At 38.4% G+C, this 19743-nt stretch overlaps 2 protein-coding genes across 6 annotated transcripts in view; both read left to right on the top strand.

Annotated features, from left to right (window-relative positions):
• htt (huntingtin) overlaps positions 1-16679 on the top strand; it is a 70944-nt gene extending 54265 nt beyond the window's left edge. The window contains exons 49-66 of one of the 2 annotated variants that reach the window (XM_052127286.1): positions 321-498; positions 627-722; positions 812-996; positions 1086-1212; positions 2153-2256; positions 2375-2529; positions 2637-2776; positions 2877-2959; positions 3064-3194; positions 3279-3411; positions 4005-4160; positions 4264-4454; positions 6094-6208; positions 8687-8918; positions 9280-9385; positions 10593-10755; positions 12092-12252; positions 13786-16679. In XM_052127286.1, coding sequence (XP_051983246.1) covers positions 321-498; positions 627-722; positions 812-996; positions 1086-1212; positions 2153-2256; positions 2375-2529; positions 2637-2776; positions 2877-2959; positions 3064-3194; positions 3279-3411; positions 4005-4160; positions 4264-4454; positions 6094-6208; positions 8687-8918; positions 9280-9385; positions 10593-10755; positions 12092-12252; positions 13786-13999 — 2670 coding nt within the window. In that variant the 3' untranslated portion in view covers positions 14000-16679. The remainder of the gene's footprint in view (positions 1-320; positions 499-626; positions 723-811; positions 997-1085; positions 1213-2152; positions 2257-2374; positions 2530-2636; positions 2777-2876; positions 2960-3063; positions 3195-3278; positions 3412-4004; positions 4161-4263; positions 4455-6093; positions 6209-8686; positions 8919-9279; positions 9386-10592; positions 10756-12091; positions 12253-13785) is intronic. The other variant, XM_052127287.1, reaches the window with a different exon arrangement.
• A 1077-nt stretch (positions 16680-17756) lies between these two features.
• rgs12b (regulator of G protein signaling 12b) overlaps positions 17757-19743 on the top strand; it is a 61013-nt gene continuing 59026 nt past the window's right edge. For 2 of the 4 annotated variants that reach the window (XM_052127288.1, XM_052127291.1), the window contains exon 1: positions 17757-17818. The gene's annotated coding sequence lies outside the window, so the exon portion shown is untranslated. Of the gene's footprint in view, positions 17819-17912; positions 18009-19124; positions 19218-19743 lie in introns of all 4 variants that reach the window. The other 2 variants (XM_052127289.1, XM_052127290.1) reach the window with 2 other exon arrangements.

The following is a 19743-nucleotide window of genomic DNA, read 5'->3' on the forward strand; positions in this document are numbered from 1 at the left end:
GTTTGAAGTAATACACTCACAATGGAAGTCTAAGGGGCAAGTCTACAGCACTGAAAATACATTTTTAAATGATGCAGCTGAATTAATCGCTTGAGACTGTGATGAATCACATCACACGTTCCACGTCAAAAGGACAATTTCAACAACTTTACAGCTCAAATTACAAACATTGTGCTTTTTACAAAAATATGAGCTTCACATTTGTGCTTTTTAAAGCAATAATTTAACTTGTATTTAACCAGAAATATTATCTTTATTTACTTTTTCTTGTGGAGCAGTTAACACATGCATGTTGATGAAGTCTGTCTCTGTCAATGTAGGTGGTGGTGTGGCGTTTGCTGCAGGATCAGCTGCCTCTGAGTGTGGATATTCAGATGAGTCTGTCATGTCTGTGTCTGGCTCTCCAGCAGCCGGCGGTGTGGACACACTTCACATCCCCCTCCTACCTCACACACACCTGCTCCATCATCCAATGCGTACAGCTCCTTATCCACGCAGGTGTGTGTATGTGTGTAAACCATTCCAACTAAACCCTGTGTGGAGAAAATGAAGACTATTCAGTGTAGATTGGTTAAACAATCAATATTCATTTTGTGATTATGATGGTTCATGCATGTGTTATGTAGTCGCTGTTGGTCCTGGTGACCAGCTTCTGAGGCCAGAAAGGAAAACATCCAAAACAGATCAGTCAGAGGAGGACCAGGTGGATTCAGCGTCAGACAGTGAGTTAACACACACAACTTACACAGTGATTCATGAAAACCAGGCAAGCGTTAATGTAAACCATTTATTTTTCTTTTTTTTTTTTCAGATCAGCGTCTATGGCAATGTTGTGAGATCATGGCTGAGCTGGTTGAAGCACTGCAGAGTGTGCTGGCTCTGGGCCACCATAGAAACAAGAACATCCCAGCATTCCTTACACCAACCCTTCAGAATGTCATCATCAGCCTGGCAAGGCTGCCCCTTGTAAACAGCTATACCCGCATCCCACCACTGGTGAGCACATGTGTGAGAGTTTTTGTACATTGTGTCTATAGGTGTTCAGAACTGTAAGTGATTGTGTGTTGGGGATTTGTATTTTACAGGTCTGGAAACTGGGCTGGTGCCCCAGGCCTACAGGAGAGTTTGGCACAGCATTGCCTGAGATTCCTGTAGAGTTCCTTCAAGAAAAAGATGTCTTCAGGGAGTTCCTTTACCGCATTAACACTCTGGGTATGAGGGATAGGGAGGTTGGATCTGTCTCTAATAGTAATTAAATAAGTTAACTTGAAGGAATAGTTCACCCATAAATTATAAACCTCTCATAATTTACTCACCCTTATGCCATCTCAAACTCATATGACTTTCATATATCTTTCAGAAAGATATTTTGAAGAATATATGATTTTACACAATTAACTTTCCCCCAAAGTTTATGGGGACCAAAACTTTCAAGGTCTAAAATGGACATAAAGGCAAGATAAAGGTAATCTGTATGACTCATGTGGTTTAATTCATGTTTTCTGAAGTGATACGATTGGTTTTGGGTGAGAAACTTTTTCACTATAAATCTTGACATTTGCAGTCTCCTTGGTACGTAACTTGCATTGTATGGACAAACACACATCATGTACAGTATACTTAAAAAAAAAAAAAAAAAAAGCTTTGTGTTCTGCTGAAGAAAGGAAGTCATATGAGTTTGAGACTCTATAAGGTAAAGGAAATGATAAGATAATTATAATTTCTGGGTGAACTATTAAAGGAATGTTCCAATATAAGATCTGTTGACCGCATCTGTGACATACTGTTGATTACAGTGATAATAAGTTTGAAAAACCAAAATTACCAAAATGCACTCACAATGGAAGTCTATAGAAAAACTGTGCCCCACGGCCACCACCATTGTGTCCTTGAGCAAGGCACTTAACTCCAGGTTGTTCTGGGGGGTTGTCCCTGTAATAATTGCACTGTAAGTCGCTTTGGATAAAAGCGTCTGCCAAAAGCATAAATGTAAATGTAAGTGCTAAACATTAAAAACATTTTAGCTTAATTTGCATTTTACCTGGAATGCATTTTAAGATTTTTAAATAATTATTTTCTGAGAGACCCGAGTCGCACTGTTCTTTATTTGAGGATCTCAAGTTTGATTTCAAGTCATGTGTTTTCCTTATAGGCTGGAGCAGTCGGACACAGTTTGAGGAAACATGGGCCACTCTGTTGGGGGTGCTGGTCACTCAGCCAATCACGATGGACCAAGAGGAGGAGACTCAGCAAGAGGTGAATCATTTGATTTCCACTGTAACTGTCCACTCATCTGGGTATTGGATGCGTTTGTGTTTTGTCATTGATGGGATGTCTATGAGTGGCAGATGAGACCCATCTGTTTGTGTTTCAGGAGGATCTGGAGAGGACTCAGATAAATGTACTGGCAGTGCAGGCCATCACCTCTCTGGTGCTGAGTGCCATGACTCTACCAACAGCAGGAAATCCAGCTGTCAGCTGCCCTGAACAGCAACCCCGAAACAAAATACTTAAAGCTTTGGACACTAGGTGTGTACACACATATTTAGCTTTATTTTGTTGTGAGTATTTCATACTTTGACAATTAGAAGATACTAATTGTGTAGAGGTGAATAGTAAATTGTGTGATTTTCCAGGTATGGCCGTAAGCTGAGTGTGATCAGAGGTATGGTTGAGCATGAAATTCAAGCCATGGTGTCCAAGAGGGACAACATTGCCACACACTTCCCCTATCAAGCCTGGGACCCTGTGCCATTCTTATCATCCTCAACGGCAGGTCAGTGTCCAGCAAAATGATTCTCTTACTCTGTAGGTGCTTGCGTATTTTGTCGATACATTCATGACCTTTGCGTATATGTGTCCATCTTCAAACTCAGGCACCCTGATCAGCCACGAGAAACTCCTTCTGCAGATAAACACAGAGAGGGAGATGGGAAACATGGACTACAAACTGGGTCAAGTTAGTTATCCAGAACATGAACACTTGAATCATTGTAATTCACTTTTGAATTGACACATTAACTTATGTATGCATTTTACTAAAAATATTTGTACACTTTGCAGGTGTCAATTCATTCAGTGTGGTTAGGAAATAATATTACCCCTCTGAGGGAGGAAGAATGGGGTGAGGATGAGGAAGATGAAACGGATGCACCCGCACCTTCCTCGCCACCATTATCGCCAATCAACTCCAGGTCAGAACACACACACACAGTTACTATTACTGCAGCTCATTCAAACACTTCTCCAGACTGATGCTGTCTTCTCATCCTGTTCAGGAAGCACCGTGCTGGGGTTGACATCCATTCCTGCTCCCAGTTCCTCCTGGAGCTCTACAGCCAGTGGATCCTCCCAGGCAGCCCCAGCAGTAGGAAGACTCCTGTTGTGCTCATCAGTGAGGTGGTCAGATCGGTGAGTTTGTGCTTGAATTTACATATACATATATTTATTTAGCAGATGCTTTTATCCAAAGCAACTTACAGTGCACTTATTACAGGGACAACCCCGGTGCAGTCATGACATTTTATTCCATCTGGATGAAATTAACTACAGTTTTGAGGAAAAAAAAAGTTTAAATCAGTCAGTTTTAATTGGAACACAATATAAGGGTTCAAATGCCTTTTAAATGCTTTGGTCTGCATAAAATAATAGAATAATTTTTGCAAAGTCCGGTTTAATGTATAAGGTCTTCCGGAAAACGTCTATGTCACTTTCTCAACTGATGTCCTTACTTAAAGGACCTTTTTGATTTAGCAGGTGCCATGTATACTTGGACAGACAGAAGAAGAATATAGCTCGACTATGCAAAAACCAGTTATAGCTTGATTATAACGGAGCATGTGAACGTACTGGCTGTGAGACAACTGAAAGATAACTTTTTTTTTTTTTTTTTATAAAATGAAAGTGCAGTTGCATCTGAAGTGTTCACAATATTCATTTTCAAAATGCTTGAACATAGCCTATTTTTTGCTGTTGTGTAAGTGATATCTATTTCTCTCTTTCAGCTGCTGGCAGTATCTGATCTCTTCACAGAGAGAAATCAATTTGATATGATGTTCTCCACTCTGACTGAGCTGCAGAAGGTCCATCCACCAGAGGATGAGATCCTCAACCAGTACCTTGTACCGGCTATCTGCAAAGCAGCTGCGGTGCTGGGCATGGTGAGTGTGTGTACCTCTGACCCAGCAGATGCATGAATAAACCATCACTATATCTTAAAGCAGTTATTGTTTTTAAATTGTTTGGGAAAATGTGTGTGTTCAGGATAAGGCCATTGCCGAGCCTGTGTGCCGTCTGTTGGAAAGCACCTTACGCAGCACTCATCTGCCCAGTCGTATCGGTGCACTGCATGGAGTTCTATATGTGCTGGAATGTGATCTACTGGATGACACAGCACGCCAGCTCATACCTACTGTCAGCGAATACCTGCTCTCTAACATTAAAACTTTAGCACAGTAAGTAACACTCCTACCTGAACACATACATACACAGTAAATACCATCAATTCAACCTTGTCACCCAGCGAGGGACAATAATTAGTAGAAAAGTAGGTAAATATTTTTAATACGTAGAGCATTAGAAAAGTAATGGTACATCTTTCCTAAACAAGCCACACTATAACAGGTATCATTCATGTTCGTAACACAAACAGTGCAGGATAAGTTACATGCCAAAATTGAATTAGCAATAGAAATAGAGATTAGTAATCGACCGATATATCGATGAGGCCAATACATCGCATAGGCCGATACATTTTCGCATTAGCTTCTTAAGCCGTGACGGCGTGGAGAATCGCCTGCTTACATTTGAAGAGACGTCTGAGAAATGTAAGTGACCAATCACAGTTTGTTTTGTTGTCAAGTATTATTGTGTTACTACAATGATAGACCGTACAACAACGTCTCATTTAAATGCTCCTGCTTATTCTATTAGTCTGGATCAAAATTCTGTTCCTCTGACTCACTAAAGTTGCATTATGGTCAGTCACTTCAAGCAGGCAATCCGGACCGTGTAAACTGAAAGCTGTCCAGAGATTGTTGCATGCTGGATCTGCACAAGCACTAGAGAGCAGATTTGAAGTAAAAGCACTTCATGTGTGCTTTGAGTAAGTGATATATTCACTGTGCACTGTATGTGCAATTAGTTTGATTCAGTTTTTTGTGAGAATGCGATTGCTAATGCATGGTTGCTGGACTACTATGTGCATTGTTATTTATTTCCTACTTCTTAATATGTATGAATAGCTTATTTGCCAAAAATTGTATGACAATGCTATTGGATGACTGCTATTTACCATTTAAAACACACAATCTTATTTTTAAAGATTGTTTTTATTATTTTTATTACAAAGTTAAAGTTTTGTGTGAACTGAGTAAATATACTGCTAAATAAAATTTTATAAATTTTATTTGAGCAGTTTTATGGATGTTATTTACATTATTCAATTGTGTGATAGATCGGTCACCCTGCTCTCTGGATATCGGCATCTGCAGCGACCATAAAAAAAAACCATATCAGTCTTAGCAAGCACCATTAATAATTAGTAAATACTAATAATTAATATTTTGTTTTTCCAGAGCAACTTCCAGTACACGTATTACAGCGACAGTCATGGCACTCAACCTAATGTTAAGTGCCACACTTAAAATGTGAATGACTTACGGGCTCCTTGCAGGGATTGTACTGATTAGCCCTGAGCTTTAACCACATAGGAACCTCAACCTTGGTGGCAATGGCAGTTGCAGTCCAATTATTACTGTCACATCAACTCTTAGAGGTTAACGGTTAGCGTCCTGCATTGGATGAAAGACTTCACACTGATACCGTCTCTCTTAAGAGGTTATCCCCCATGCAGTCAAAGCTAATGCCAAAGCCTCTGTGACATGCTGAGAGACTCAATAATAGGTTCATACTTGCAATCACAACACAAGCCCACACACTGCATGGTCATCAGCTCCTCATTAGCTGTAATGTATGGTGTCTTACTGAGATGTGTGATCTCTCATTAAAGACGAAGGCTAGAATTAGCACCTGATAGCTTCACTAAAAATAGAGGAGTGTGTTTGGGTCTAAAACTATGTGTGTGCCTTTTAGCTGTGTGAACCTACACAACCAGCAGCATGTGTTGGTGATGTGCGCCGTAGCATTCTACATGATGGAGAACTACCCACTGGATGTAGGATCTGAGTTCAATGCTGGGGTCATTCAGGTGAGAAGAGGCCACTGATCATCATTATAAGAGTCAGTGAGTGCGTTTACATGCACGCCAATTTGCTGATGATAACCAAAATCAGCTTCTTTTATTTATATTTATATATATATATATATATATATATATATATATATATATATATATATATATATATATATATATAGATGCAAGAAAACGGTGTTTACAAGACATTTGAATTCATCTGTTTATTCCCTTCTTTTAACTTATTATTATGCACAACACTTGCGCACATTGGATAAACTGGTAAGAATGCCGTCAACAGTGTTTACATGCAGAACAAAATCATTGGAATGGGGTAAAAAATGTTGAACCGATTTATTCTTAAACCATTTATAACCTTACCCTGATAAAGGAAAGCCATATAAGCCAAGCTATTTGCATTACCTTCTACATGCATGTAAACACATTCATTGACTGACCTGATTTGGGGCTGGCCAATATATGGAATATTCACAATACATTTTTAATGATTTTTGCTGTAGATTTAAAATTAAACTTCCATCCATCCATCGTCAACCGCTTATCCTGTTAAAATTAAACTTAATTGTGAATATTGCTATGGTTTAATGCACTTTTCTTTTAGTTATTGTCATTAAATTAATTTTGCGATCCATCTTAGTCTCGCAACGTGCTATATTTTAATAGTGTCTCTGATTTCAACTTAAATTTATCTTTATTCATTTTCATTCTGTTTCGATCAATTCAGACATTCATTTTCAATGAATCATTTTGAAACTGATTCAGATTTGTTTGCATCATCACTCAAAAATGTTCACAGAATTAAAAAAAAATCTATATGTATTTATACAGTGTCAAGAAAAAGTATGTGAAACCTTTGGAATTAGCTAGTTTTCTGCATTAATTGATCATCTCGTCTTCATCAAAGTCACAAGTATAGCATATTGTGCTAAGCTAACAACACACAATTATATTTCAGTTTGTTATTAAACACATCCCATTAAAAATTCACAGTGCTTTGGAAAAAGTAAGTGAACCCTTGGATTTAATAACTGGTCGATCCTCCTTTGGGAGATGCTGTCATTCCACAGCATCTCTATTGGGCTAAGGTCTGAGCTCTGACTGGGCCACTCCAAAAGGATTTTCTCTTTTTGAAGCCATTCTGTTGTGGATTTACTTTGACGTTTAGGGTCATTGTCCTGCTGCAACCCTCAACTTCTACTGAGCTTCAGCTTGTGCATAGCCACCCTAAATTATCCTGTAGGATTTCTTGATAAACTTGGGAATTAATTTTTCCCTCAATGATGACAAGCGGTCTAAGCCTCGAAGCAGGAAAGCAGCCTTGAATCATGATGCTCCCTCCACCGTAGTTCACCGTTGGGATAATGTTTTCATGTTGTCATGCGGTGCCCTTTTTACGCTATACGTAGTGCTGCATCTTCCCAAACAATTCAACCTTAGTTTCCTCAGTCCACAACATTTTCCCAGTATTGTTGTGGAGTGTCATGGTGGTTTTTTGGCAAACTTCCTCTGGGCAGCAATGTTTTTGTTGGAGATCAGCTGCTTTCTTTGTGGTTTCTTGCCATGGACACCATTCCTGTAATGTTTTCCATATAAATAGACTCATTAAAAGAGATGTTAACCAGTTCCAATGATTCCTTCTAGTCTTTAGCTAATTGAGCATTCTGCGATGTGCCCTTTGAAACATTTTGATTGGATGGCCACTTCTAGGAAGAGTAGCCACAGTAATAAATTTTTTCCATTTATAGACAATATGTTTAACTGTGGACAGATGAATATCTAAGCTCTTCGAGATATCTTTATAATCCTTTCCAGCTTCATGCACAGCAACAATTCTTCATTGTAGGTCTTCTGAGATCTAATTTTTGCAAAGCATGGTCCACATCAGAAGATGCTTTTTGTGAATAGCATACTCAAAATGTTTGTTTATAAGTAAAAATAGCTGTAACCCACATTTCCAATCTTGTTTCATTAATTGGATGCCAGGTTTGCCAATGTCTGGATCATTAGCCTAGGGTTTCACATACTTTTTACAAACTGCACTGTGAGTGTTTGAATGATGTATTCAATATGTACAAGAACAAAACTATTTGTGAGATTAGTTAAAACAGATTGTGTTTGTTCATTAATATAACTTGGATGAAGATCAAACCAGATAAGACAAATTTATACATAAATGCAGGTTATTCCAATGGGTTCATATACTTTATAATCCCACTGTATATTACCATTTATTGTTATATTGTAATTAAAATTATTAAATATGATTTACCATCTTTTATAATGAAAAACATGCCTTGATTAGTTTTTATTGTATTTATTGTATAATATATTATTGTATCTTACCTCTTGCATTTTTAATATTGTTATGCATATCACAATACTGATACATTTTTAAAGCTACATAAAGCCTTGATATGATCTCAGACCCTGATTCATTTCTCCCTTCAAAGTATTTCTTCTCTACCTTTCCAGCTGTGCTGTGTGATGCTGTCAGCTAGCGAGGAGGCCACTCCGTCCGTCATTTACCACTGTGTTCTTCGTGGTCTGGAGCGATTGCTTCTGTCTGAGCAGTTGTCACGCATGGATGCGGAAACGCTAGTCAAGCTGAGCGTGGACCGGGTGAACATGCCCAGTCCACACCGTGCCATGGCTGCCCTGGGTCTCATGCTCACCTGCATGTACACAGGTGTGGCTGCAGAGGAAGGCAGGACACATTTCAGCTTCATCTTTAATACTGACCCACCCTACTAACACCCTAGAGCACAGTCCCGTCTTAGATACTCACCCTACTAACATAACTCATAAATATCCACCGTATGACTGCAGAACCAGATGTATGAGTTCTTAAGAAACTGTCTCTTTTGGGAGATTGTTGAATTAACATATTCCTTTCCAGTCTATTAAATGTCTGATTTATGTGATGAACTACAAGGAAACAAACATAATAAGCTAAACAAAAAAAATTATAATAAAAAATTTAATACTTCCAAAGCTTTTTTTTATCTGAATAGATCTATTATGGAACTTTTCCTCTGACTGGTGGCTGTTGTAATGTCACTATACAGGGAAAGAGAAGGGAACTCCTGGCCTCCCCGCTGATGCAGATACTACGGCTCCTGACAGTGAATCAGTCATCGTTGCCATGGAGCGTGTATCCGTTCTCTTTGACAGGTACTTTTTGAAGAAACTCGATGCTAAATAATTCTTTCAGTGCCGCCCCAGAAATTATATCTATATCTAGAGTTCCCCTTAATTTATATTTTACTTAAGTTGAACTAAAATATACACAGATGAACCAAAACATTATGACCTGCCTAAAATACTGTTGATCCTCCGCATGCCGCCAAAACAGCGCCAACCCGCGGAGGCATGGACTCTACAAGACCCCTAAATTTGTCCTGTGGTATCTGGCACCAAGACATTAGCAGCAGATACTTCAAATCCTGTAAGGAACCACCGTGGATCGGACTTGTTGGTCCAGCACATCCCACAGATGCTCAATCGGATTGAGATCTGGGGAATTTGGAGGCCAAGGCAACACCTTGAACTCATCATGTTCCTCACACATTCCCGGACAATGTGTGCGGTGTGGCATGGCAAATTATTCTGCTAAAAGAGGTCACTGCCATCAGGGAATACCATTGCCATGAAGGGGTGTACCTGTTCTGCAACGATGTTTAGGTAGGTGGTACATATCAAATTGATGTCCACATGAGTGGCCGGATGCAGTGTTTCCCAGCAGAACATTGCCCAGAGCATCACACTTTCTCCACCGGCTTGTCGTTTTCCCACAGTGCATCCTGGTTCCATCACTTCTCCGGGAAAACGGCACACATGTACACAGAGCCCCATGTGCAGCACGGTGCGATGCACTGTGTGTTGTGACACATTCTTCCTGTAACCATCATTAAAATGAAACTTGTTCCACAGTAGACCTTCTGTCTGTTCGGACCAAACTTGATAGCCTTCATTGCCCGTCGATGAGCCTTGGATGCCCAACACCCTGTCGCCGGTTTGTAGTTTGTCCCTCCTCAGACCACTGTTGGTTGATACTCACCACTGCTGACCGGGAGCCTTGCCGTTTCAGAGATGCCCTGATCCGGTCGTCTGACCATAACAATTTGGCCTTTGTCAAAGTCGCTCAAGTCTTCACTCCTGCCATTTCTTCTGCATTCAACATGTTGACTATGAGAACTGATTGTTTGCTTACAATCTAATCTTCCCAGACCTTGACATGTGGCCTTGTTAGGAGATGATCAACGTTATTTGTGTCACCTGTGAGTGATTTATAATGTTTTGGCTCATCTGTGTATTTGTGGGTTTATGATGCTATTCTAGTGATTCATCTCTGGAAATTTCAATGCTATTCCTGCTTCAGGATTCGTAAAGGTTTTCCGAGTGAGGCACGTGTGGTGGCACGGATCCTTCCGCAGTTCCTGGATGACTTTTTCCCTCTGCAAGACGTCATGAACAAAGTCATTGGAGAGTTCCTGTCCAATCAGCAGCCTTATCCACAGTTCATGGCTACAGTGGTCTACAAAGTAAGAATTGTTTTCTGTTTGATGCAATTTATGGAATTTTGTGTTGATATCTTATACATAGTTTTAGATTCTCAGTAAACTGAGATATGAACTACAGTATGATATTTAAGGGATAATCTACAGTCAGCCGGTCTTTATCTCAAAATAAATCCTGACAGGGTAGTCAGGTCTTGTATCACTATGAAGGTTTTTGTTTTGCGATAATGACCCATAAAGATGTAGCGCGTGTGGAGGCCCACGCTTTTCTCCGCAGCATCCACGCTCAACTCACCACGTGCCCCACCGAGAGCGAGAACCACACATTATAGCGAGGAGGTTACTCCAAGTGACTCTACCCTCCCTAGCAACCGGGCTAATTTGTTTGCTTAGGCGACCTGGCTGGAGTCAATCAGCATGCCTTTTGATTCGAACATGTGACACCAGGAGTGGTAGTCAGTGTTAATACTCGCTGAGCTATTCAGGCCCTGACGAAAGGTTTTTTGGTTTTCGTCAGTGATTTCATTGACTAGCTTAATAATGTTAAAATAAGTCTTACATTGAACTCATATCAGCAGTACAGAAGTTTCACCTCTTAAATTGATTAGTATTATACAATACAAACATTAATAGTCGATAAAACACTTGAATAATCATATTAAAATATACTTGTAACTTGTGGTGATTCAGGAGAGTCCCCTGTTCTCTATGTAAAAGTGCTTTGAGTGTAGTGTCAGAAAAGTGTATAATTAATTCATTCATAATATGTAAATAAGAGTGTTGTTTATCTTCATCAAAGCAAGTAATATTTCATTTTTAAATGTTTAATCGTGTAACATAATAATATCAACATGAAAATAGCACGTTATGTGTCTGGCTCTGAATTTCTGTCAATCATGATCACACACAGGCGATGTCCAGGTAACCTCAAATCATGAGATTTATCCGCCCGAGCAGTAGTTAAAACATGATGGAAGTGTTCTTATTATGCAAATTGCTTGCAATTTTAAATTTCAACATGGATTTCACTAGAGAGCACAAAGTTACGTAGTGCGTCTTTAAATGGACATAAAATAATGATTTGAGTTTGTTTATGTTGAAGTAATATGAGAAGAAACAGACAGCAGTGTCTGTTTCTGAACCAGAAATGGCTGAATCCAATCTCCGTTTTGTGTCAGAGTGCTGTTGTTTATATTGCGTAAATGGCCTGACTGTTTATTATCCACTTATTACATGACCACTTGCCAAATAAATAAATAAAAGGACATGAAATATGAATTCGAGTTGAGTTATTCATATGCCTCGAGTCATTGTATTATCTGGTGATATGTAATTTATGGGTGTGTATTTCTTGCTATAGGTATTTCAAACACTTCATGCGACTGGCCAGTCCTCCATGGTCCGTGATTGGGTACTACTCTCTCTTTCGAACTTCACGCAGAGAACACCTGTCGCCATGGCAATGTGGAGCCTGTCCTGTTTCTTTGTCAGTGCCTCGACCAGCCAGTGGATCTCTGCCCTGTATCCTTTAACACCTTTGTATACACATACATGTGTGCCCTCTGATTTCCATCAATATCATGGATAACCATTAATATTATTTCACACCTTTTTATAGAGCGCAACAGTGCCCGCCCACTTTTTCAGCCATCTGGGTTCCGGAACAATTTTCGCCCATTCATTTCTTCCATAGACGTTTTATAAAACCCTTCATAAAACAGTTGTAAGCCATGAACTAAACCAACCAGCTTGTGAATCACAACATCACAAACTTTAAATTATTTGAAAATCGGCCATGAAGACAAAGTTTCAAAACTGTGTACTTACCGTCTTAACTACAATCCCATGAGGCATTGCTAATGATAATGTAGTATTAATAATGTCATTTAATAAAAACCGATGAGAAAATATAAAACTATTGATTTTAGGATGTTGATTATATAAGTATAGAAACAGTATATTTTATGTTTGTTGCAAAATATTTCAATATGTAAAAATCTATATAGTTTAAGAGTGAAGAGACACTGACTCTATTACGTCATTCACAGTGTCTTATGGGAGTGGGCAGTCGCTCCGAGGTACTTTTCGTGGGTTTTGTTGGCCGCAGTTCTCAGATTGGTGGGTCTTTCTCTGCTGTACTATGTGTAATATAGTTGTTTACATTGAATTCCGCTATCAAACACAATTTTTAATCAATGAATTTTAAATAAGCGCAGACTGGTGGCTTCAACGGAAGAATATACCATTGATGAACAACCTCGTAGCTCACGGTAGTTCAGTCTTTAAAGGTTTGTAAGTTATCGTTGAAAATGTATTAATCTATTGGATAAATTAATGGGATTTTACTTCTGGAACCAGACTGTTGTGCTCTGTTGTGACCATATTGATATAGTGATCTTAAAGGAATATTCTGGGTTCAATACAAGTTAAACTTGATCGACAGTATTTGTCTCATAATATTGATTTCCACAAAAACGTATTTCGACTTGCCCCTCCTTTTCTTTAAAATGGCAAAAATCTGGGTAACACCAAGTCACTTACAATGGAAGTGAATGTGGCCAATCCGTGAACATTAAAATAATCACCGTTTATAAAGTATAGACACAAGACATGAACAATATGTGTGTTAACATGATTTAGTGTGAAACAATTGCTAAATAACCATTTCTGTCTAAAGTTTTATCCAATTTTACAACTTCGTTGTCATGACGACGTAACGCCTTAAACCGGAAAACGTCCAGAAAAATCTCAAATAATGCAGGTTTTAAAAAATAATTCATATAATTGCTTTTATAAAATTATAAGCTTCATATTTCTGCCTTTTTAAACCCTCCAACAATTGGCCCCATTCACTTCCATTGTTAGTGCCGTCTGTAACTTTGATTTTTAAGACTAAATTATTTATTGTGGTAATCAACAGTATGCCACAAAAGCTGTCGATTGAGATTAACTTGTATTGAACCCAAAAGATTCCTTTAATAGCTTACTTCGTTTCCTGCATTTTTCCTCGTCCTCTTCTTCCTTGTTCTCCTTAACTCCTCACTTCCCCTATAGCCTGCCTCATGTCATTAGTCGTATGGGGAAGTCAGACACAGTGGACATAAGCCTCTTTTGTCTGGTTGCTATGGATTTCTACCGACACCAAATCGATGAAGAGTTAGACCGCAGGGCCTTCCAGTCTGTCTTTGAGATGGTGGCTTCTCCTGGTAGCCCATATTACCAACTACTCTGCTGTTTGCAGAGCATTCACCAAGACACATCACTATAAAACAGACCGTAACAAGATTGGAGACTGGCCACAATATTACATAATAATATTTCATTAGGACCTACATTGCAGTTAGTCATTAAAGAATGGTTACATAATGTGGCCCATACTAGAACAGAAGACATCATTGGAAATATTGAGCTGAATCTGTTGATATGATACCATCTGTGATATACAAGCGGACATTTCCCCAAATAGTTCATAGTTATTAGAGACAGTGGGACCAAAGCACTTTCACTGAAGTATGTGGCCACAAAAATCACATTGCACCCAAACACCTAAAGTCTTTATTTAAAAAAAAAAAAAAAAAAGTATGTCTACTACTACCAGACAACCAGAATATGTGACTTTAACCTCTTGGCACTAAGAACAGTTTTTATGAAGGCAGGCTTTTTTCTCCTTAATCTGTTTGTATAAATTCATTTGGAATCTACGAGTGTTACTGAAGATTTCCTGTCATGCAGTCCAAGCAAAGACCATCAGTAGAACATTGATATTCTTCTACATAGAATTTTCAAATAGAGTTTCATAAACCGACTGAAGAACATGTAGCTAATGTTGATACAAAAACTACGGAGTCAAATCGTCCTTTATTAAAACACTTCATCTCAAAGATCACATTTGTGTTTACAGACCGTATGGAATTTGCCCACGTTCAGCTACTTCAAGTTACTACAAATGCAGATATACAAGCTGGCTATAGTCGCCAGTACATCCAGTTATTTTCTACAATTCCTGTTTCTACCCTGTTCTCCACCAATCGCACTTAAATTGCCTGTAACAAAGTTTATGATTCCTCTTACAGTTTAGTTGTTTATATTTGTTGTTTTTAAGTTGACGCATTTTAAGTTGAGCCATTTTATATGGACGAGGTTTGAAATAGCTATAGCAGTTAGGGGAGAGGTGTTTAGATTACACAGTTTCTGCTTAAAACATGACAGCTCAAATCTTCATAACATGATATGTACCTTGCAACACATTTATCTTTTGATTATTTGAGATATTTCTTTCAAAAGCTCAGGACGTAAGGTATGATTATTGGTTTAGTTTAATGACTGGAAGTATGCATTTTATTCTAGAGTGTTTACATCCTGTACAATTTGTGTAAAAGTAATGATATTTGTGATGAAATTAATAAACTGTGGCGCATGACAACACCCATTAATGGACATGAGATGGCATAAAGTGAAAGGCTTTTTGTAAACAAAACTGTGCAGTAACCCAGCCTTTCTTTTCACCTTTATGAGACTTGGGGGAGGGAAAAAACAGATAAACAATAATTTAATTGTTGTCTCGGGTGGCAAAGGAGCCTTCACTGTAAATAGAATCCTTAGGTGACAAGCTGAAGAGATCTTTGTATATTATATTCGAAGCATGCTGTAGTCTGTTTTCAATATTAAATATTTTTTGTGATGTCACAGTAACCGATGAAATGGGATGACTGTTGTGATTGTTAGTGGGATGACAGTCTACATGGACACGGTTAAACTATAACTACCAATGACTGACAAATTTGGCAAATTGACGCAACTCACAGCATGCTTTTTAGTTTGCTACCATGCAGGCAATTAGCTGGGCATGTTTGATAGTATACAGACCATTAGATGTTTGTTCATTCTGAAGCGATAAGATGTTTGCTTTGTCTTAGTAAAGCAGAATATGTACATAGCACTTGATATTTTCACTGCTCAGTGAAAAGCCTTTTCTTCTCTGAAATGTATTGGCACGTTCACCTTGCTTCAATATTGCCCCATGCCTACAGCATTTATTGCAAGTAACATAGTGACAGATTATAACGCCATTCAAAATGATGGCTTTACATAGTAAGATTGTTTGGTTGTTGGGCTGCTTCAGTGGCCAAATAGGACAGTAGTGTTAAGGTCAGATACAACTTTAATCCTTTTACAAAAACCACTGGTGTAGTTGGTCCAAACATGAAAATACTACATAATTGTAACATTTACTTTGTGCACCTACAACTGACCATTTCAGACATATCTGAAAGTAAATACCTTCCATCCTTTTTAGTTTTTATGTATCTAAGAAGGGGAGGGGATAGCTCTGACTGATTTCATGCATCTCAAGTAAAAATGTTTTTTTTTTTTTAAAGTTACTCGCTTTGCATTATATTGCTCATTCCCAGCAAATTTGAGAAGGATATACATTAACTGCAGGCAGAGCTCCAAAAAGGGTCGGGAGCTCCAAACCGCCAGGAAAGATATAGGGAGCCCCTAACCATGAGTGGAAGTGAAGCCCCCTTTTAGAGGAACCCAGCCCTCTTTGGGAGATTCCGACCCCATTTGGAGATCTCCAGGCCACAGCTAGACCTACTTGGCAAATTCAGGAAATGTCCGTGGCCCTGTTGATCTCCATTTTTATCTCCTTATGAAAGTAGTGATCCTTTAGAACATGTATTCGATAAGCCTATTGTACCTGAGATGGGTAAGACCTAATTGGAGATTAGCAGATAGGAGCAGCATGTCCCATAAGTATCATAGTATAGGATGCCATGATGGTCTAGCACCGGAGCCTTTTTTCTTTATGGAAACCGATTCCCTTTATTTTATTTATTCAGCTCAATTCTGCAGGCTATAGACAGTAAAAAAAGACAAACAATTGATGTATTTATTTTAATGGATTGTTTTAACGTCAAATCATGAGAAGACTATAATATAGAAATAAAAAGATTAAAAATATTCAATTTGTCTTATTGTATTTTTTTATTATTATTTGCTTTATATGTTTGCTTGGGATTTTAGATAAGTTTATTTTGCTAATACTCTGAAATTTAGTTTACAATCAGGGCAGATCCAAGGGACATTCCCAGAACTGAGCTGAGTGGATGTATCAGTGATGGGTTCAATACAAGTTAAGCTAAATATATTTTGATTACTATAAAAATCTATTTCGACTTGGTCCTTACTTACAAAAATCAAGGTTACAATGAATCGCCTACAATGGAAGTGAATGGGGCCAATCCATATGTTAAAAAAAAAAAAAGTATAAATAAAAGTGTTTCAAAGGTATAACCACAAGACTAAACAAAATGCATGTTAAAGGGTTAGTTCACCCAGAAAATTTAAATTCTCTCATCATTTACTCTCCCTCATGCCAGATGTGTATGACTTTCTTCTGCAAGAAACAAAGATTTTTTAGAAGAATATTTCAGCTCTGTAGATCCATACAACGCAAGTGAATTGTGACCAGAACATTGAAGGTCCAAAAAGCACATAAAGGTATCATATTACTCCAGTGGTTAAATCAATTTCTTCAGAAGTGATATGTGTGGGTGAGAAACAAATAATATTTAAGTCCTTTTTTACTAAATATTACCACCTACTGGGCAGGGAGGAGATTTTATAGTAAAAAAAAAAATACAAAAAAGACTGAAATATTTATCTGTTTCTCACCCACATCTACCATATTACATCTGAAGACATGGATTAAACCACTGGAGTCGGTGGAATACTTTTATGCTGCCTTTATGTGCTTTTTAGATCTTCAAAGTTCTGGTCACATTCACTTGCATTGTATGGACCAACATAGCTGAGATGGATTTTCTAAAGATCTTTTTAAATGCTCCAAAAATTGCCCCTATTCATTTCTATTGTAATTGGAAGAAGTTATTGAAGTATATACTTTCAATGGTTTGCGGTTAAGGAAAAGCCCTTTACCGATGGTGTCCTTGAAAAAATATAGATTCCTCCTCCTTGCTGCTGTCCACACACCAGCTGCCCTCTCCTTTTGTTTACTCCTCCTGCAGCACTAAGGTTACCATGCCATTAAACTTCGCATCAGCCGAGGACACATTCATCGCAAGTATGAACATCAAATAACTTAATCTGTAATTACAATATATGACTAAATATTCTGTGTACACCCCTGCTAGGTAACTTGTTTTATTTCATCACAGGAAAGTTTTGGGAAGTTCTGGCTAATGTAGGTTAGCAATGTAGCCATGGGAATTTCTTGTGCTTCTGCGGAAAATAAAACCTTTGAGACTTTTTAGGTAAATTATTCTGTCAATTTAACTATATTTGTATTTATCAGAAGTATTATTATCCGTTTTAAATGTGTTGCGTCGTAATATATGTTAGTTTGTCTGTCTTGTCAGTAACGGGCTGTTGATGCCGATAAGTCAGTACCGTTAGATGTTACCACTCACTGGCCAGCTGTTACTCGCGAAAAACAATACCGAACTCTCAATCTCTAAAAAATAAATTATTTATTGGGAAATTAATACGCATTAGGATGTACATTCTGGGGTTTTACATTTGGTCGTTTTTCGCTGTTGTAGTTTTGGGCACCTGTAGAATAACTTTTTGTGGTCAGTTGGCAAGTTACAGTCAAACTGGGTTTGGGTTGTTCTGGAGATGATTGACAGTTGTGGTAACCAATGAGAGATACGAACTATCTAGAGACAATCCCATTGTCATGGTTACACACGTTGACGCGTGGGCATTCCAACAATGGGGAAGTGAGGGCGGGACAAATCCGCTCAGCAAGAGTGGATGAGTTAATTTCGCATCTTTAACTTTACGGTCCTGCGTTCAATAAGGAAAACAACCGTCGACCTCTAACACTATTACAATTGTGAAGTCTCGTATCTTACTATTTTTTTTGGGCTTCCAAACACGTATTTAAATGCCTGCACGGAGATAAGTGTTGTCGAAGAGTAGCAAACTTGAATGCACTTTTCTAACACGGTGTGGCTTTTTAAAACGGCACATGACCGTCCTTAAGGACGTCTGTTTTTCATTTCATGAACCTTTTTTTTTGTATGTATAATCCTTTAAAAAATAGTTTTCCTTTTAACTTTTTCTAGACTTCCGTAAGATTGACATCACTCCTATGAATCATAAAAAGTAGGCCTTATGCATTGTCTTTTTCTGACATGCATTAATTAGAGGCCTTTAACGCCGAACTCGTTTTGCGTCCGTCTGCGCTTTTTACGTAAACATGCGTTGGACGACGCGTCACGCAGTTTTTCCCGTGTCTCACGCTGAAGTGCCGCGTTTTTTAGACGCCGTGTCAAGTACTTTAACTTTTAAAAACGCGTATCAACATCGTTTTATTATATTCGTTGTGCTGCGTGAGTCTAAGCTTTTTTTTTTTTTTTTTCTAGCGCAAGGACGCGATCCGTCTGAAAGTTCTCTTATGCTACCTGCGTTACTTCTGTTGCCTAGCAACGGATGCCTTGCCTTTCACCTGCAATAAGGTGAGCTCTCTGCTCTGTGGTAGCCAGGTGTGTGAGTGGGTAGGTAAGGAGTACACAGCTAGGCCTACACGAAATGCTTCCTCAAAGTTCCTGAAAATAAAACATGTCAAACTAGTATTAAAAATGTGATACTGAAATTCTTGATAAAGCTTAAAACATGACATAGTAACTAACGTGGGGCTACTACAATTCTTATTATTTTTATGAATCCTTAATCCAATCATGAGAATTTTGTCATCATTTGTTCAGCTTTTTGTTGCAAACCTGGTGCATGCTTTAAAACAGCCAGTCTACTGTTTATAGACCCCAGCACACTTAAGGCAGTACTTTATACAAAATTGAAAAATAATGGGTATGACTTAATTTAGGACAAAATTTATGTTTTTGCATTTGTTTCTGTAGTTTGTAACAGTTTGCCTGGGCAAACTTCTAACCAGCTGCTAAACACCTTCTTATGCCATTGGTCCACATCATTGGCAGGGGCGGATTATGACTAGCAAGGGCCCCAGGGCCAATTTTCTTTTAG

The sequence above is a fragment of the Xyrauchen texanus genome, chromosome 5, assembly GCF_025860055.1.
Source record: "Xyrauchen texanus isolate HMW12.3.18 chromosome 5, RBS_HiC_50CHRs, whole genome shotgun sequence".
NCBI classification, from domain to species: Eukaryota; Metazoa; Chordata; class Actinopteri; order Cypriniformes; family Catostomidae; genus Xyrauchen; species Xyrauchen texanus.